This window comes from Plecotus auritus (assembly GCF_963455305.1).
Source record: "Plecotus auritus genome assembly, chromosome: 2".
NCBI classification, from domain to species: Eukaryota; Metazoa; Chordata; class Mammalia; order Chiroptera; family Vespertilionidae; genus Plecotus; species Plecotus auritus.
The window spans coordinates 22,288,038-22,306,205 of NC_137771.1; the positions used below are offsets into that span (position 1 = coordinate 22,288,038).

The 18,168-nt window shown below is 50.0% G+C and overlaps 1 protein-coding gene across 4 annotated transcripts in view; it reads right to left on the reverse strand.

The window, feature by feature from the left end:
* Positions 1-17,932, reverse strand: part of CSMD2 (CUB and Sushi multiple domains 2) — a gene marked incomplete at its 5' end in the record, with an annotated part of 547,039 nt that extends 529,107 nt beyond the window's left edge. For all 4 annotated transcript variants that reach the window (XM_080658115.1, XM_080658114.1, XM_080658113.1 and 1 more), the window contains one exon: positions 17,743-17,932. In XM_080658115.1, the coding sequence (XP_080514241.1) occupies positions 17,743-17,932 (190 nt within the window). The remainder of the gene's footprint in view (positions 1-17,742) is intronic.
* Between the last annotated feature and the right edge of the window lie 236 nt (positions 17,933-18,168).

Here is an 18,168-nt window from a genome sequence, read left to right on the forward strand (position 1 = left end):
GGGGTGCGGGGAACTGGTCCTGCCTGCCTGGGCCGCTTTCAGCTGCAGGTGATGCTGACCTGCTCAGGCCCAGATCCACTGTGGCTGGGTGGGAAAGCGCACACACACACACACACACACACACACACACACACACACACACACACACAACCCACTCCTGTCTCCACAGGGGGAGAGAGTTCCCAGTCCATGCCCCCAAGGGCAGAGTTCCTCAGACACATATTTTTCCAGTCTCACTCTGACCCTTCACTGTCTCGCCCTGCTGGGGTGGGTGGTGACTGGTCTAAATAGTGAGTTTGGGGAGAGGACTTGGCACGCTCAGCTCAGTCCCACCTGCATCTCACCTCCCTAAACTGGTCAGGCAGGCTTGGCTTCTGTTTGGAAGGCCCAAAGGTGTCACCTTGTGCCCAGAAATGGGTGGATGTCTCCCATTCAAGAGGGATGTATTAACAAGCCAATCTGGCCGCACACCCAAAGCTACAGTCTCCAATCAGCATTATCGGTAATGAAACTGACATTTTGATCTCTCCATTTGGCACCGCTTGTGTTTTTCACTCAGTTGGTTTCAAGCTCCAGAGGGGAAGAAAGGTGTGATGGGAAGTAGGGGTGGGAGTGGTCAAGATGAGAGTTCCCTGCCTGGGATTCCCAGACCCCTACAGGCCTTCAAAGGCATTCAGGAGAGCTGGTGAACCATTTTCAATATTTCAAAGAGCCTAACAGAAACTACATTTATCCACAATCGAAATGCACCAGCCAAATAAATGCCAGTGTCTGCTTCAGGCTGGAACTTTTCCCAGTTGGTGAGGTCACTCTGCCCTTTGTCCATTCTGATTGGAGGGACCCAGGCACCACCCTCCGGGGACCCTACAGGCTTGACAATTAAGGGATGTCGGGTTCCCCAGCCCCTTGCTTTACTGCATGAAAAACTTTAGCTCCTTGGCAAGGCTGCATGCTGTTTGGAAAGGGGAAAATGCAATGAGGAGCACTGGGGGGAATGAATGGGGGTAGTCTCGACCTTAGATAAAAGGACTAAGAATGAGTTCCCAAAAAGATGCCTTTTCCCAGGGCCAAAGAATAGAACCACCCACGTTAGGAAAGGGAACATCTCACGGCTTGAACTCAGATAATATGGAGAAAACATGGCCGAGGTCACAGGAGGATGGGAAGGGGGCTGGGATTCTGGGTCAAGAGAGCAAAAAGGTGGAAGGGAGGGGCTACACATCTGCTTTTGCCCCTGGATGTGGCTTTATCCTCCTCAGTCCGCAGGCAGTTCTGAAGGAAGCTGGGAACTCCAGTGGATTGTTCCCGCCCCGTGGCAGTCTCCCTGGAACTGCTGTGGGGTGGGTGGGATCTGGGAAGGGAGCTGATCAGTGCCTACAGACCTGAAAACAACTGGCAGTTACATATGTCTTTTAGAAATAAAAACGAGAAAAGCATCAATGCCCTTTTTAATCAATGCAGTCTGGTGGAAACAGCGCCCAAGTTTCTTGGGAGGAACTCAGTGGACAGGAAGGCGTCCCCAGTCATCATGAAGTTGGGCTGTGCTGAGGGCGGGAGAGACATTTAGGAGCCTTGATCACACCACCACCACCACCCCCGCCACCACCACCACCACCACCCCCATTGCGGTCTCAGCGCACGAAGGAGGGGGACCGCTGCCCTTCTGACCATGCTAGGGCCCGGGAAGGCTTTCTTGCCACTTGGCTCTTCTCATCCCTCGCTGGGCCATGTTTTGCCAGGGAGAGGAGCCCTAAACTGAAAGGCAAAGTGTGTCCACCAGATGCCCCCTGTTCTACCTAAAAACGGGGGTGAGAGCAAGCCCATCATTCTCCTGCCCAGAGCTGGTTGGGACGGGGACACTGAGCGTGCTCTGTCGACCCTGTCCCAGCTCCAATTCTGCAGATGCTCCTGAGTGCTCAGTTCCCAAGACGTACACTCACAGTGGGGGGTGGAAAGCACCATGGCACTCAGGCCTGAGCCAAAGTCTCCAACACATGTACCCAAAGGTCTGTGCTTTGAGGGCCATCGGGCACATGCCCAGCTATAATAAATGAACTAGTACTTTCCCTTTTTTCAACTGGAGTTCCTTATCCTTACACCACATCAATGGGAACCTCAGAAGAGACAAGGTGTCGGTGGCAGGTGTTAGTGGCACATCAGCTTAAACTCCTTCGAAGGCTCACTCTTATCCAAGAGCTTCAGTCTTGCCTCTTCAAGGATGCCAGCTTCGCAGAACCCCTCCAACCCTCTGCTTCTATCCTAGTATCTCTCTGATCGAAGCAGGCACCACCCACTAGAGCAGTGGTTCTCAACCTTTCTAATACCGTGACCCTTTAATACAGTTCCTCATGTTGTGGTGACCCCCAACCATAAAATTATTTTCGTTGCTACTTCATAACTGTAATTTTGCTACTGTTAATGAATCGTAATGTAAATATCTGTGTTTTCCGATGGTCTTAGGCTCTACAGCAGCGGTTCTCAACCTGTGGGTCGCAACAGGTTGAGAACCGCTAGCAGGGTCGCCTAAGACCATCGGAAAACACAGATATTTACATTACGATTCATTAACAGTAGCAAAATTACAGTTATGAAGTAGCAACGAAAATAATTTTATGGTTGGGGGTCACCACAACATGAGGAACTGTATTAAAGGGTCGCGGCATTAGGAAGGTTGAGAACCACTGCACTAGAGGAAGGCAAGAATGGATGTGGAAGACTACGCGTTATCAGAGTGCTGGGTCCTCAAGTGTCCAAGAGGGTGAGGCCACAGCAGCAGGAGTGAGATGTAGGGAGGCTCCAGAGCTGTTTGGGAGGCAGAGTCCACAAAATGTGGTTAGTGAAAGGGAGAGGGTGGGAGTGGAATTCAAAGATGACTCCCAGGTTTCTGGTTTAGAAAGATGCATGGCTAGCAAAGCAATTCATGCAGGTGACCCACAAAGACTTTTGAATGGTAAAACTGCTAGGGGTGAGACGTGATACAGAGGAAGGAAGAATTTGGTTTGTGGCATGCTGAACATTGGACCAAGGACCCCCAGGTGCTGGGTGAATATGGAGTACAGGGGCAGGGTCTTCATTGGATAACTAAATGTAGAATGTGGGGATTATCCTCATTTGGAGAATGGTGTTAAAGCCACAGGAAGGAATGAAATGTAGAATAAAAAGAGAAGAGGGCTAAGACCACAGATCTGGAAGCAGCAATAGGAAAGCTAATTTAATTGGGAGGGAGTGATGGGCAGAATGAGATGCTGAGGAGGGGGGAGGACAGGCGGAAGGTCAAGAGGCAGGCTGTGGCCAGATTGCGGGAGGTCCAGAAGCCGAGAGAGAGTCACTTGGATTTGGGCAGTGGGAAGTCATGTGGTGCCCTGAGCTGGAGCACTTCCCCTGGAGTGGGGAGGGTGGAAGCCAGATGACAGGCGCTGAGAAATGAACTGGCAGACACTCTCTCAGGAAGCATGGCTGGGAAGGGAAGGAGACAGACAAGGTGACAGCCAAAAGGGGGTGCAGAATCAAGGAAGGGGTGTTGTTTAGTGTGTTGCAGAGATGGAAACAGTGTGTTTTTGGGCTCACAGGAAGAAAACAGAGGGGAAGAGGGATTCAAGAAAAGAGGACCAGAAACACCAGTTACAGTAGTGACCTTCCTAGCTGCACTTCCCTACCCAAATTCTGCAGCAAGGTTCATGCCGTTCTTTCATGTCAATTTTTCTGTTTTGTAAGAAACAAGGTTGTTTAGGAGGGCAGGTGAGTGAGGCAGCCCCTCAGATGAGAATGGTCCCAAGGTGGATAGAGCCTGTGGTTCCGAGTGGCACAGAGCCCGGAACAGGATGCACCAGGGATGGGGCCAAGTGGGAAAGGCCAACAAGGGATCAAGAGGAAAAATAGGGGCAGCGTTGGATCAGATAAACTTCTAGGTTCAAAATCTGAGGCCCAGGCACATTGGGTGGGTCCAGAGACACACACATCTACCCTTTACCATTACCACCCTACCTGACCTTAATCTCTCCAGACTGATCAGCTCATTTTTACTAAGGTGATAATGGCTAACACTTGTCAAAATATTTAATTTTAGCAATGGCTTTCAACTCAAAGATTTCAGCAACAACAGAATCTTCTGAAACATAGGCTGACACAGCAGCTATCTCATTGCTCTGCATCAAAAATTTCCACAATCCCCTTGCCCTAGACTCTTAGCAATGCCTTCACCTTGGGAAATCTGCCATCACCCAGCACACACAGAAAACAGAAAGGAAAAGCTCACTGTGTCCATGCAGTTCCAGAAAGCAGTTTCCAGGGTGTATGGTTTGACCTGACAACCACTTGATAGGCATTCATTCACTCAACAAAGATTGACTGAGCATCTACCATGTTCCAGGCACTGTCCTATGTGCCAGGGACACAGAGTGAAAAAAAGAACCCAAACCCTTGTGAGTGGGGCATGGACTTATGTGGAGTGATGCATGCTCAGTGTCAAGCACTGTGCAAACATGGACCGTTATAGGCATGACTTGAGGTCAGGTTTCTTGCCTCATGTTACTAATGTGGCAACTGAGGCCCAGAATGAACTAGAGCCAGGAGTTGGCCTTACTCTAAAGTTCGTGCTCAGAACGTGTGTCCCATAGTGCTTCGCAGGCTCCCAGGCACAGGAATCACCTGTAGTCTTGTTCAAATGCACATTCTGATTCAGCAGGTGGGCCGTGGGGCCTGAGGAGCGGCATTTCTAACAGGCTTCCTGGAAGGCCTAGAACCACACGTTGGAAACCAAGGCCTAGTGATGCCCAAACTCATCTGATCATGACATCGTTTCTCCAGGGCACTCACTTAATAATCCCCACCTCACTTCCTGAAAGCCGAGAACTGTTTGGCTGAATGAATGAGTGAATGAATGAGTGAATGCACTCCTAAGCCTTCCAGCGTCTATATTTCCTGGCATCCCTGTTTGCACAACTGGCCCTCTGCCTCGTTTTCCCTGTTGAGCCCCCTGGCTTCTCACTGGGACTGCAGTCTCTCTCAATGCCTCTCGGCTGGGGGCTGTGTCCCGCTCCAGCCCAGAACAGAGTGAGGGAGGAACCTGGGCTCCCAGGCCCCATCCTCGGGTTTCTCCCCAGCCTGCCCTGAGCCTGCCCGCCATGCCTGTCCTAAAATGCCCGCTGCCTCGCACCAACAGGCCCTGGGAAAATGGCATTTCAGTGCTTCGTGACTGCTCTTCAGCGAGCATTAAATCTAGAAAAATGTGAATTAGTATGAGGAGGAAGTCGAGGATAAGACTCCCCTGAGTGCCGTCACCTAACAAATCAGGGGCTGGTAGAAGGACTTGGTGATTCAGGAGCTCCAAGCTGTCAGGCCAGTCCTTACCAACAGGCCTTTTGTGAAGTGTGTTAAGCAGTTCAGGAATGTTAATGCAGGCCTGTGTCCGGGGGCTTTCTAATCTCATCAGCACATATCTGGTTCCCTGGGAGGTGCTGCAGCCTCTGGGAACATGTCCTGGCTCCCCCAGGGCCTGGCTGAAAGCAGAGGGGGCAGGAGAGGGGGAAACAGAGGGAGCACACTGCAGATGGTAGTAGAGCCTCTGCTCCAAGGCCACCCAGGCCCGGAGGCCCTTCCTCTACTCATTCCTGGGTGCAATCAAGACCAGGGTCGCCGAAGGTGTGCAGAGGAGTGTGGGTGGCTGAAGAGCTGTCTCCTGTGAGCTCCACCTTCAGACCAGGGGAGCAGTGTGCCTGAGAGTTTCCAGACACACTCAATGTGCATTATCATCATCATCAGCAGCAGCAGCAGCAGCAACATCACAGGAACTTGCTCCTAGACACTGAGATCAGACCTTGAACATGACTTGCTTCCACTCAACAGAAAGCCCATGCAGATAGGTTTCCAGTGTTGGCATACTCCCCCACTGCTTCCCTTCATCTGCTCTCTGCTATCCAACCTGCCTGCAAGTTTCAGTTTAAACATCCCTGCTCTGGGATAGTTACCCTCTTTATTTTTAACTAGAGGCCTGGTGCACGAAATTCGTGAGGGGGGGTGTCTCTCAGCCTGGCCTGCATCCTCTCACAATCCAGGACCCCTCCAGTAGGGTCCCCAGGCCTGGCCAGCAATCAGAGCCTATTGGGGCTTTCCTTCCCCCAGCTGCAGCAGCTGGCCCCAAACCCGCAGCTGCCACTGCTTGCCATTTGTGCGGCACTGCCCCCCCACCCCTGCCACTGGTCGCCTCCCTCTGCAGGCGACAGGCGTGGGGTGCGATCGCTTGGCTGACCTGGGCCTCCCTCTGCGCCCACCGGCTGGGTGGCCTGGGCCTCCCTCTAGGCCCTGCCCACCCAGCCAGGGCTCCACAATTGATTCCGTGCAGAGGGTGGCTTGGGCCCCCCAACCAACCGCATCGCACCCACCTTAGCTGGCCTGGCACCAGTGCATGTCATAGCATGGTCATCAGGAAGGTTGTCCGGACAGTCGTTCTGCTGTTCGGTCATTTGGTCCACTTGCATATTATACTTTTAATATTGTAGATTGTGGCTACAAATATATCATGAAAATTACCATGTTAACCATCTTTAAAGTATCTGGTCCAGTGGCATTAAGCATATTCATATTGCTGGGTTGCCATCACCGCCGTCCATCGACAGAACTCTTTTCATCTTGCAAAACTAAAACTCTGTCCCCATTAAATAACAACTCCCCATCCCTACTTCCCTCCAGCCCCTGGCAACCACCATTCTACTTTCTCTCTCTATGGATTTGACTACTCTCAGTACCGCACATAAGTGGAATCATATAGTATTTGCCCTTTTCAGACTGGCTTATTTCAATTGACATCATGTGTTCAAGGTTCATCCATGTTGTAACATGTACAATATTGTTCCTTTTTAAGGTGGAATAATATTTCATTGCATACAGATGCTATATTTTGTTTATCCATCTTTCACTGATGGATACTTGGTTTGCTTACACCTTTTAGATATGGTGAATGATGCCACTATTAACATGTGTGTAATTGCCTCTCTTATGTACCCTTATCTATAAAACTTGTCTGAGAGCTCAGGCACGACACAGGCCCTCAGTAATGCCTGCTGTAGGGCGGAATAACCCCTCATGTTCTCTAAGTGTGGCACCCATCAAATAATTGATTTGTACTTTAACTGGCACCTTCAGGAAACATAGAGCCTCAGCCAAAAGAGAAATCTCCTATAGGATTTGGGAGCCCAGAATGGACAGGAAGGTCTGGGACTACTCAGACCCCTCCATACGGAGAGCCAGCCTTGCAGGAAGGTGAAGGTGAACCCACGTGGGCCTGAGAACCTGCCCTGCCTCCTAGCTCATCAGCACCCCACGTGTCCTAGCTTCTGTTTTCCACAAAACATGGACGGATCTGACTAGGTTTAAAAGGAAGCATTGCTGTCTAAAGAAAGACACCATAAACAAAACAGACAGATGGAACAATGAGAGAGGTTCTTTGTAACCTTTAGAAGTGGCAAAGGGCAAGATATGGAATTAAAAAAAAAATTCTGCAAATCAACCAAAATTTTTTTCTCAATGAAGACAGGAAGTTCAATTTAAAAATAGGCAAAAACTATCAGTAAGCAATTTACAAAAAAGTGAAGCTCAAACAACTGACAAACATATAAGAGCTATTCAGACTTACTAGTTATCAGAGAAATGTCAATGAAAACAATGTGATGGCACTTTGAACTCATCAGAAGGGCGAAAATCAGAAAGGTGGATAACATTAGGTGTTGGTGATGATATGGGGAGACAGAAACTCCTGTGCGTTCTCAGTGGAAATGTGCCCTGGCACAGCCATTTTAGGAAACATGATGGCAGAACCCAGAAAGTGAACTTAAGGAGCCCAACCCTCCCTGTGTACAGCCCGGAGTTGTTCTCACACAGGGTCCCAAGAGAGCATGGCCAAGGATGTGGTTCAGAACTTCACATGTGGCCAGGAGTTATAGACAAGCCAGACATCTATCCCCAGGGGAATGGATGCATAGAAAGTGATGGATGCACAATAATAATGCCCAAAGCAGTTAGAAACCACGGACTGGACACATGCAGGGAGCAGGGCTAGATCTTTACAGTGTTGAGTAAATACAGTAAGAAATGTATTGTTCACTACCATTCATGTAAATTCAAAATATATATGCATGCAAACAATCCTACATATTTTATAAGAATTCATGCATATTTAAAGACATATCAAATATATCAGAGTGGATACTGATGGGGAGAACAACAATGCCTTAGGACTGGGGATAACAGGAGGAAAATTTATATATATAAAAGGCTAATATGCTAACTGTCCCTCCGCCCATCCGACTGGTTGCTATGACACACACTGACTACCAGGGGGCATACACTCAACACAGGAGCTGCCAAGCTGCAGTGACTAGGCAGTGGTGGTTCTTGGGTGACACACCCCAAAACCAGAGAGGAGGGAGCCCAGTTCCTCCCGGGGCCACACAATTCCACCGTCGGCTGTGGGTTATGTTGTTGCTGGGCACTGTCAGTCCAAATCTGGTTTGTGCACACTTGCGTTTGTGTTCCATACTCTGTAAGACAGCAACTTTGCAGCATGCTCTTTTGCACTCTGGGACCCCTCGGGGGATGTCGGAGAGCCAGTTTTGGCCTGATCCCCACAGGCCAGGCCTAGGGACCCCACCTGCCGGAGGGACCCCGCTCACTCCGCTATGGCACCACCCCAGGTGCCACTGGCTGGGGAGGGACAGTGGGAGGTTGGCTCCAGCGCATGTCCGGCCCATCTTGCCCCACCGGCAAACTTCTAATTAATTTCCTTTCAACGTGCACAAATCCGTGCACCAGGTCACTAGTGTTTAAATAAAACAAGAGAGAAGTCTGGCATAGATGATCATAAAGTGTCATGGTCTGAGGGTAGGACTAATTCAATGTTATACACCTGGGCTAAAAAAATAAAGCAGAAAACAAAACAAAACAAAATCCTCAACTGTGTCATCCACACGACTCGAGACAACTATCCTTATAACATTTTCCTCTTTCCATGTTTCCTGGAGCAAAATGTCATGAGATGCAAGGCTCAGCGGTCCTCAAACATAGGGACTTTTCATCTTGCTGGAGTTTAAAGGCCTCAGTGCAGATCTTGTTTCCCAGATGGGTGTGTCAATGAAGGTGGAGCTCCACAGTCATCTATAGTCACCTCTCCCAGAACTCCCAGTGGTGCTGCCTGGGGTGGTGCAGAGTGAGGAAGAAGCTGTGGCAGATGTCGGAGGGACTGCGGATAGGAACTGCTCACATCCTCCCTTTCAAGTTCTCAGGAGCAGGCACACATTGTAGTGTAAGAATGGATAAGGGCTAGGAAGCTCAGCAAGTTTACCTTCCTTCACCCACTGAAGGCCAGGCAGGCTCACTACAGAGGTAGTGAGTTGCACATCCCTGGAAAGCCAAGCCGGCCTGGCCACCAGGCAGATCTCCCATTGGATGAGGCTCAGACTAGTGACCTATTCTACTATCTCTGGACCAGTTTTGTTTTGTTAATTAAAGAGCTTCCAAGCACAGCATACATAGACATGGTAGGTATCATTGTTCCCATATTACAGGTAAGAAAATGGAGACCCGGAAGGATGAAATAATTCCCTCATGGTCATATAAATGGTAGAAGCACCACAAGTCTGGAAGACTAGTTTCCTGATTCTCGGGCCGAATTTCAATACATATATCAAATAGATCAGAATGTCTTCCTCCCAGTCATGGATCTGCTGCATGTCAGCCCTCCTGGGGCTGCACAAATGACAAGGTCCCGGGCTACATAGGTCCCTGGGAGGAGGGGATGCCATCCTTGAGGTGGCTGTTTTCATGCTAGAAACAGTTTAACATGAATTAAAAATAAATCATTAAACTTTTACCTCCTTCTTATCACCAAGTAATGTTCAGAAGCCCACACATCATCACCAACGCTCACCCAATCTCTGAGCCTTTCTTCATCCTTGACCTCCAGCCCTCAGTTGGTGATGGAGGAAGCAATGAGGGTCAGTAGGTAGCAAGTGAGACTCAGGCTGGGGTGGAGCAGAATCAGGCAGCCAGCACGTAGACAAGCCTCCTGAGGCCTGAGTCGGCTCTACCACACTTGCTCATCTCAGAAAGGGCCATCAATCATCCACACAAAACGCCTACACATTCTCTGATAATGCACTTGTGTCTCAAATGGTCCAAATTTCAAAGTCTCTGCTTTCTCCCTTTAAAGTTACAACCGTCATACTCGCTTATTTTCATTAAATAAATACATGTAGCTATTTAATAATGGAACTTATTCTATTTCCCATTGGAAAACCTAGAGGATGGACACATAATTTTTGGAGGTATCTGGATTATAATTGCACTTAATTGTGTATAAATTCAACATTGGCAGAGAGGAAGGCTATTTGTGCTGCAATATGAGCCCTGATTTTCTGCTCTAGACCACATGGGAGATGCTCAAAGAAATTTCTAAGAGTCATCTTGGAGCTCTCTGTAATTTAACTATACATACCTTATTTTTAGCATCATAAGAGTTCCTTATAATGATGATTTTCAAGGATAGGACTGACATCCTCTTAGAGATCAATTCAGTTGAAAAATTTCCAACAATACAGAAACAAATAGGTAGGACGTGAAAGGCAATTTCAAGTAGCGAGATGCCCCCAGAGAGGTGAGCCTCTACACCACCCAGGACTTGGCTTTCTATGGGTACAGCACCCCACTAGCTTTAGGGTAGGCACAGTGCCCTTCCCTGCTGTTGGGTTTGAAATGGGCTGTACTGGGGCTTCTAGCATGTGCCCAGCATATTTCTCTGATAGGGTTTGTGGTGATGGCCAACAGGACTCTTAATTTCTCCCTTATAACAGGGGAGTGGTGCCTCCAGCATTTTAGGATCCATGCCAGCGTGGAAGCAAGAGCTCATGAGGACTCACTATCTGTTGGAAGTTGCACAGTTCAGGCAAATAAGAAACCAAATAGTTCTGGGGAGGGGGATGAAGATGCTACAATAATGGGAACAAGTTGTTTCTGGTGCCCTCCCTCATTGCCCATTTCCTCAAAATGCCCACTCAGTTGTCTATATAACCCCACCACATCTCCCAGTATCCCATCCCAATTCACCTGACTCAAACTGCCCCAGGACATCCTGATTCAACCCCATCTCACCCCATCCCACCATGACACATTAACCTTTAGTCCACTCTATCCTAATTGTCCATTCCATCTCACCCTAATTCCATCCTATCCCATCCCAGTCCAGTCGAACCTATCCCTACGCCACCCACCCCATCATATCCCAGTCAATCCCCTGAATACTCTATATCCCATCCTCTCAATCCCACCCCAAACCGTCATATATTCAATCCCACTCCACACCCCATTTCAACCCAACCCAATTCATTCTATCTATCCCATCGCAACACATCCTAATTCACTCTTGATCCTAACCCACTCAATCCTTCCTACTTAATCTCAGTCCATCTCAAATTATTCTATTTTTCCAATTCCCGCCCATCATATTCCATTATATTCCCTACCCTTTCCTCTTGTGCTTGGCCAGAGTTCTCACTTATGATTTACACGGGGGCATGACCATTTTTCATATTATATGGAGATACATCCAAAAGGTCTCGCACTCCCCACAAGATCTAAGAGCTAAGTGTGTATTTGGGTAGGAGAAGAGAAAAAAGACACAGAACATCCTCTTTAAAGGAGGGGTATGAAAAGATAATCCAGGGTTTGAGCTCTCAAGTGTCCAGAAAGAAAATAAATATGGTTTCCCTTTGATTATTAACATACAGGAGCCACGAAAAATCTCTAAGAACTGCATCATCATTTTCAAGTTGAGAAACCCCCACGATGCATAGCCCACCCTTCACTTTCTGTGGGTCTAATGGAGCTAAGTTCTATTCAAAGCCAGTGAAGCCTGAGATAGTGTCTCCATGAGGCAGAGGACTGTGAAGTAATCCTCCATTTGCAGGTTCACACAGATGTTCCCCTGTTATGGTGGAAAAATCTCTGCAGGCAGAGAGGGAGGGGTTGGGAGGCCATATCCAACTCAAGGAGTAACAACCAAGGAGGACAGTGCCAGTGGCAGTCTCCAACCTCTAGGGGGGGAGATAGAGATTCCTCCCCCTTGACCACTCTAGGAAGAGAAAGGCTAACAGCTGATGGGTTCAGTGAGTTGATCAGGATCTAAGGGCTGTGTTTCCAATGAGAGGAGCAAAGAGAAAAGGGCTGATGCATATAGTGGCACCTCAAAGTGGCATAGTGTTAGAACTGTTTCTTTTGTGATTCTAAGAAGCTGGTGCAGAAAGCAAGTAGACAGTCACAGCAGTAGAAGTAGCAGTAGAGGGAACCATTAACATATACTGACACTAACAATGCATCCAGCACTGTGACAAATGCTTTCTGTGAATTAAGAGGATGGGCCTTAGAGTCAGGTAGCCCCGAGCTTCAATTCTGCCTCCTTTACCTATTAGCTCTACAACCTTAGCCAAATTGCTAAATTTCTGAGCCTCAGTCTCTTCAAACATGATATTATAGTGGTTGCATTGTTGTGTGAATTGAATAGTAATGCCCATAAAACATTAGCCAGCTATTATTAGTAGGATGCAGTAGGATCCCTTGGGGATGTCCCTTCACCTCTTCCCACTGCTCCAAACAGCATGCTTTAGGAATGTCCAACAGGGCATCCTGAGGGAAAGGAGCCTGTGTTCCAGAGAACCAACTGTAGGTCCTCTCAACAGGTGTTCATTGAAAGGCTGTGACTGGGCTCCACTGCCCTGACTGAGTTCACAGACAGACGTCGTTTCATTCAACAAGACATTCCAGTATGTCCTGATGATTTTACAACTGGGGGAACTTGGGGGGTTGTGACAGTCCACAATAGACTTCACCCCAGATGGGTGTTTGGGAATAGAAGCAAACCAAGGATAACTTTGCAGTCTCCTCCCAAGACTATAGTGGAGATGGATGAACCACAGCTGCCTGAGGAGCTGGAAAGTTGGGATCCAGACCGCAAGTACCAAAAGCAGCACAGCAAAATTGAAGAGGGGAGGGGGGCAGAGGGAAAAGCAGGGCTGGGGCTGGAAGCCTGGGCAGAAGGATTCCAGGAGTATCTCACCAGTTGGATCCCCTTAGAAGTCAGACAGCAGTGTGGCTATGAGTAAAGGATCTGGAGTCAGGCAGACTGGGTTCAAACCCTGGCTTGGCCATTGACTTATTGTGTGGATGTCTATGTCCTCGCTGAACCTACTTCTTCCTGTATAAAATGGGGAAAATAATATTGCTGGCCTCACCGGGTTGCTTGAGACTTGAGATACACAAAAGTGCTTGGGATGATGCCAGCACATGATGAGGGCTCAGTGAACGTCAGCTATTAGTGTTACTCCCCTGAGTACCAGACAGTTTTCTGAGCACAGTGGGTGGGGGAGGACACTGTGTGGGCGCACAGACTTCCTGGCTGAGTCCTTTGTGCTCATCGAAGTCCTTTGTGTTCCTATTTCAGCCCCAATTTCCACTTAAGGGGCACCTTCGATGAGGTCGGTATGTGCTGGGCCTGTTGCATCTCTGAGGCATCTCTGATTTCTAATCCTTCCCACAACACAGGAATGACCTGTCCCTTTTGCAGGTCGGGAACTGGGCCTTGGAAAGATCTGAAGATCAGCTAGTTGTCCAACAAGGAACATAGGACTCTGCTGAGCGATCAGATTCTCTTAATCTGCTGGAGTGACAATGATGATGAAACAGAGCAGGTCAGACACGAGTCAAGGTGATGCTGCTGAAGCCACCTGCCGGACTCTTCTGGACAAACCAAAACCTCACAGAATCCAAGACCCCGTAATCAGGTTCTCCAGTCCCCTTGCCACGCGCTTTTAGCCTCACCTGGGACAAAGCCACATACTCACCAGCCCGAGATATGGTCAACGTTATCAAATGAACCCACAGCTCAATTGCAGTTGGAATTTCAAATCCATATACTGATGCCTAAATGCCTTTCCTTTGGGGGGCTAGGGAGCATGTATGTCAAGGGCTTGTTGTAATGGTTCTAGAATATAAGGAGCTATCTCACCAACTTGTCACATTTAGTTCTGGGTGGGGGAAGAAGGACAACAGGGAACTTGGTATCACTGTTATCTCTAGGTTCCTTGACTCCTAACACTATCTTTATTGTGCCCTAAAAAAATGGTCCAAAATATTTTAAAATTATCCACTGATTAACAACCATCCATCAGACACCAATTCTATGTCAGGTTCTGAGCTGGGTGCTGGGGATATAAGAGAAATAAAGCACTATCCCTGCCTTCAGGAAGCTCAAAATTCAATACGTGAGGCAGATAGATAAATACTTTGAATACAATTCAATTAGTACTGTAATCAAACACTGGGTCTGGCCAGTGCACCAGTCTGCAAGAGGCCCCTGAAAACAAGCACTTAAGGAACAAGGAAAGCACAGAGAATTAAAAAATAATAATAATTTGGTATTTGAATTTTTAAAGCAATGAAGTGGTTAGGATGAGAAAAATCAAAACTTTGTTGGAATTCCTTATAGTTTAATATTAGTTTTATTTTGAATTACTTATAATTAAGGGGATGGGAAGCATTTCAGCCTTTTCAATCCTCAGACCCTCTAAGTCCAGAGAGAAGTAGGGATGTTTGAGAACAATTGAGGGTTTGAAACTTAAAGAATTTGATGGCTACCTCCTAAGGAAGGATTTGAGAATGATACTCAGGTTTCAGGGCTGGGTAACTGGGAGGCTGCAGGTATCATTGGCCTACATAGGGAATATTGGAGGCTCAGGAGAGGAGCTAATGAGTTTGTTTTGGAAAGGTAACATCTAGATGAAAACACCCAGAAGTCACCAGATATATGGGCTGTCTAGACCCAGAATTTCCGTGTGCAACAAAGCCAATAGACATAAATCAGCAGAAGCATCTTGGCAGGAGATCTGTCTAGAAGCTTCAGAGTGTGGTTGTGGAAGGGATGGACCTGGATGAGCTCACCTGGGGGATGGGGAAAGAAAATGAGGAAAAGCACAGGAGTGGAACTGCAGGAAGCCATACTTACACGGGGTGAGTAATTGCTACTATAGAGACTGGGAAGGAACAGCCAAGAGGTAAGAAAAAAATAGCAGTGTTCAAGAAGCTCAAGGAAGTGAAGTTTTTAAAAGGAATAATCCAAATGATTCAAAGTCACAGATAGATAAAGGACTATAAAGATAGATGAAAGAGAAAAGGAAAAAAGGGGAGGGAGGGGGAAAGAGAAAAGAAAAGCCAACCACAGAAAGAAAGAGTTGGCAATTAGGGTGGTCCTTGGCAATCTTTCCTAGAGAGTTCCAGTTCTGGGGACTGAAGGCGGACTGCAGGAAGTGATTGGTGGTCCAGAAAGTTGAAGACCCTCGGAAGAGAACTGACTTGTAAAAGAGAAAGAGAGATGGGATGGTAGCTAAAAGGTCAATAGGCCAAGGAGTTTGGTTAGCTTATTTCATGTTAAAGATTAAAGCCATTTATAGGCCAAGAGGAAACCTAAGGAGGAAGCGTGATTGATAGTAGGGAGAGGAGGTCACTGATGGGAGGCCTCCAAGGAGACTGGGAGCAGGGGAAGAGGGAGGCCTGACACAGATGGAAGGTGTTGAGTGAGGATCAAAGATAAAGGTGGGTGAGGAGGCTCTCCTTGTCAAATCCTTATGTTCATTTTATCCAGTCATCACTGGGCTGGGAAGGGAGATGGTTCAGCCCTGAGTGTCTTTTAAAGTCAACAATGTGAAGAGAACACAAAATGAATGTGCTTTCCCCTCTACTGTGCCAAATCCTGCAATCATCTGTCACCAAGTCCATTTCCAAATCTGTGTTGCTTGCAAGGCCAGACAGCACATCTAAATGCAGGGAAGGTTTAAAAAGAAAAGCACTGGAAGCAAGAGTAGGGCTGCCAGAGAGTAAGCACCCCTCTTCAAACCATTCACCAATACCCACCCAACTTCTCTACTGACCAAAGAGCCGCTGCAGATGGGTCTCTACAGGCAGGATTCCAGCAGCACCCTGCAGCGTGCAAGCTCCTGGGAGTAGGCCTTTTTCTTTCCCCAGGGGCATGACATGCCCTGGGGGCTGGGACAAGTCTAGCCAAGAAAATTGTTGGATCACAAAAATGGCAATCTCAGGCCCCCTAAGCCTGAGCATGGCCAGACCTGGACAAAAGGCTTAAGGGCCTGATAGCCAGTAGCAGCGGTTTCCTCACCGCCCCTGTGGCAAGTCTGGGTGACCAGCGCAGTCCTTCTGAGCCGCACAGCCAGTGGGTGTGGGTGTACACAAGGTTTAGCTCCTAGGCGCGCGCACCGCGGGCGCCCCTCTCTGGGTGTCAGCCGGTATGACGACTATGACTCCTCGGAGAAGCCGAGAAAGTCTGATCAAGTAGGGATGCGAGAGCTGGCTCTGACACCCTCCCTGACCAGCAACCCTAACATTGCCGGCTAAGGAGCTGGCGACAGGGTCTGCGAGGAGCCACTCACAAAATATGGAGATCAGAGTGAGTCGGAGAGCTTGCCAGGGAAGGGACGCACTTTCCAAGAAGGGAGCACTGGATGTTGGGGTGGCCGAGGCGAAGCCTTCAGAGGTTCATCCAATCAGTGGTTTAAACCAAAACAAACCAGAAAAACCCAACAAGGCTCCAGCCAGAGGTGCCCTTAGTCCAGGCCCGGGCAGCAGGTGTTTAGGGTGTCAGCCTCCAGGCTAAATGAAAATGCGGCCCCAGGCTTCGTCCATTGGACCCGTCCCCACCCGGGCACACGGAACTTTCTAGGCTGTGGCTACAGCTGAGCCTCAGAGGGGTGCAGGGGATAAAATTGGGAAGGCACCAGTCGAGGTCAGTATTCCCCACTTGGGGACTGGATTCTCTGGAAGGGCCTCGTGCCTTTCCCTGTCCACAAGCTGCAGCCAGATACCCGCGAAGTTCTGGCCGCACCCGCCAGGTCTGCCCCCTCCCAGACTCGGTTGCCGGGAGCAGGTCCCGCCGCCGGTGCCGCCGCTGCCGCAGCCCCAGCGCTGGGCTGCAGCAGGGCGCGGGAAAGGGCACTTTGGCGCGGAGTGGGAACCGGTGGGAATGTGGTGGCGTGGAGCCTGCCGGAGACACTCCCTCCCCAGCCCCCGGGCACAACCCCCACCCTCGCCTCCACGTCCTCAGCACCCCCAGCGCCCACCTGAGTTCTCCGGCAAAGCATGCTCGGGACCCCCGCCCAGGGCCCGCGCCCACCGGAACCCGCTCAAAGCCCAGAGCGCGGAGGGAAGACTGTTGGGGAAGGGGTTGGCGGCCGCAGTCTCTGGGAGACTACCGCGGGGCGCCGGCTCCATTCGCTAGAAAATGGGCGGGGGCGGGGCAGACCCTGCAGGCCCCCGGAATGGGGAGGTAGGGGGAGGGCTCCAGGAAAGTTTATCGGGGAAAGCCTCGCATCTTGGGGGCTGAGAGGCTGGAGAAACTGAAGCCACGGTCCGGGTGCTCCGAAACCCCGGGAAGGGATGCCAGTCTCCCAGGCCCTCACACCGGCCGGATCCGGCCAAGTTGCGGCTGGGTTTGGGGGTAACAGTGAGGGTGAGGGTAGAGGTGAGGACACTGTTGGGGGGGTGAGGTGGGGGGTGAGGCTGGGGCTGAGCGTGAGGGTGGGCGACGGGAAGAGTGGAAGGTTAAGAGGGAGGGCGGGGAAAGGGCCGGGGACGGGATCGGACTCGGGTGGGGCGCACGGCTTGGCCGCCGGCTCCCAGCGGGGCCGGACTTACCCGCGACGGCCGAGGCGCTGAGCAGCCCCCAGCTCAGCAGCAGCAGCAGCGGCGGCGGCGTTGGCGGCGGCGGCGGGCGGCCCCAGCGGTTCCCCACGCCCGGTACGAGCGCCGAAATCCCGGCTTCGCTGCGAGCCCTCCCCGCGGGGCAGCCGCAGCGCCCCAGCTTCGGTCCTCGCGAGCGCGGCATGGCTGGCCGGCAGCGCCGAGGGAGAGGTCCGCTCCCGCCGAGGAGAAAGGAGGTCAGGGGAGCTCTGGAGCTTTTTTTCTGTTCGGAAAAAACCCCGGTACGCGGGAGCCTTGAGCTTCTGCGGCTGGAATGAACCAAGTGTCCGCCCGGCCGGGGAGAGGCGCGCTGCGCTCTCGGAAATGACTCCCTCCAATCCCGCTTCGCGGGGTTCGCGCTGGGGGGCGGGGGGGTGAATT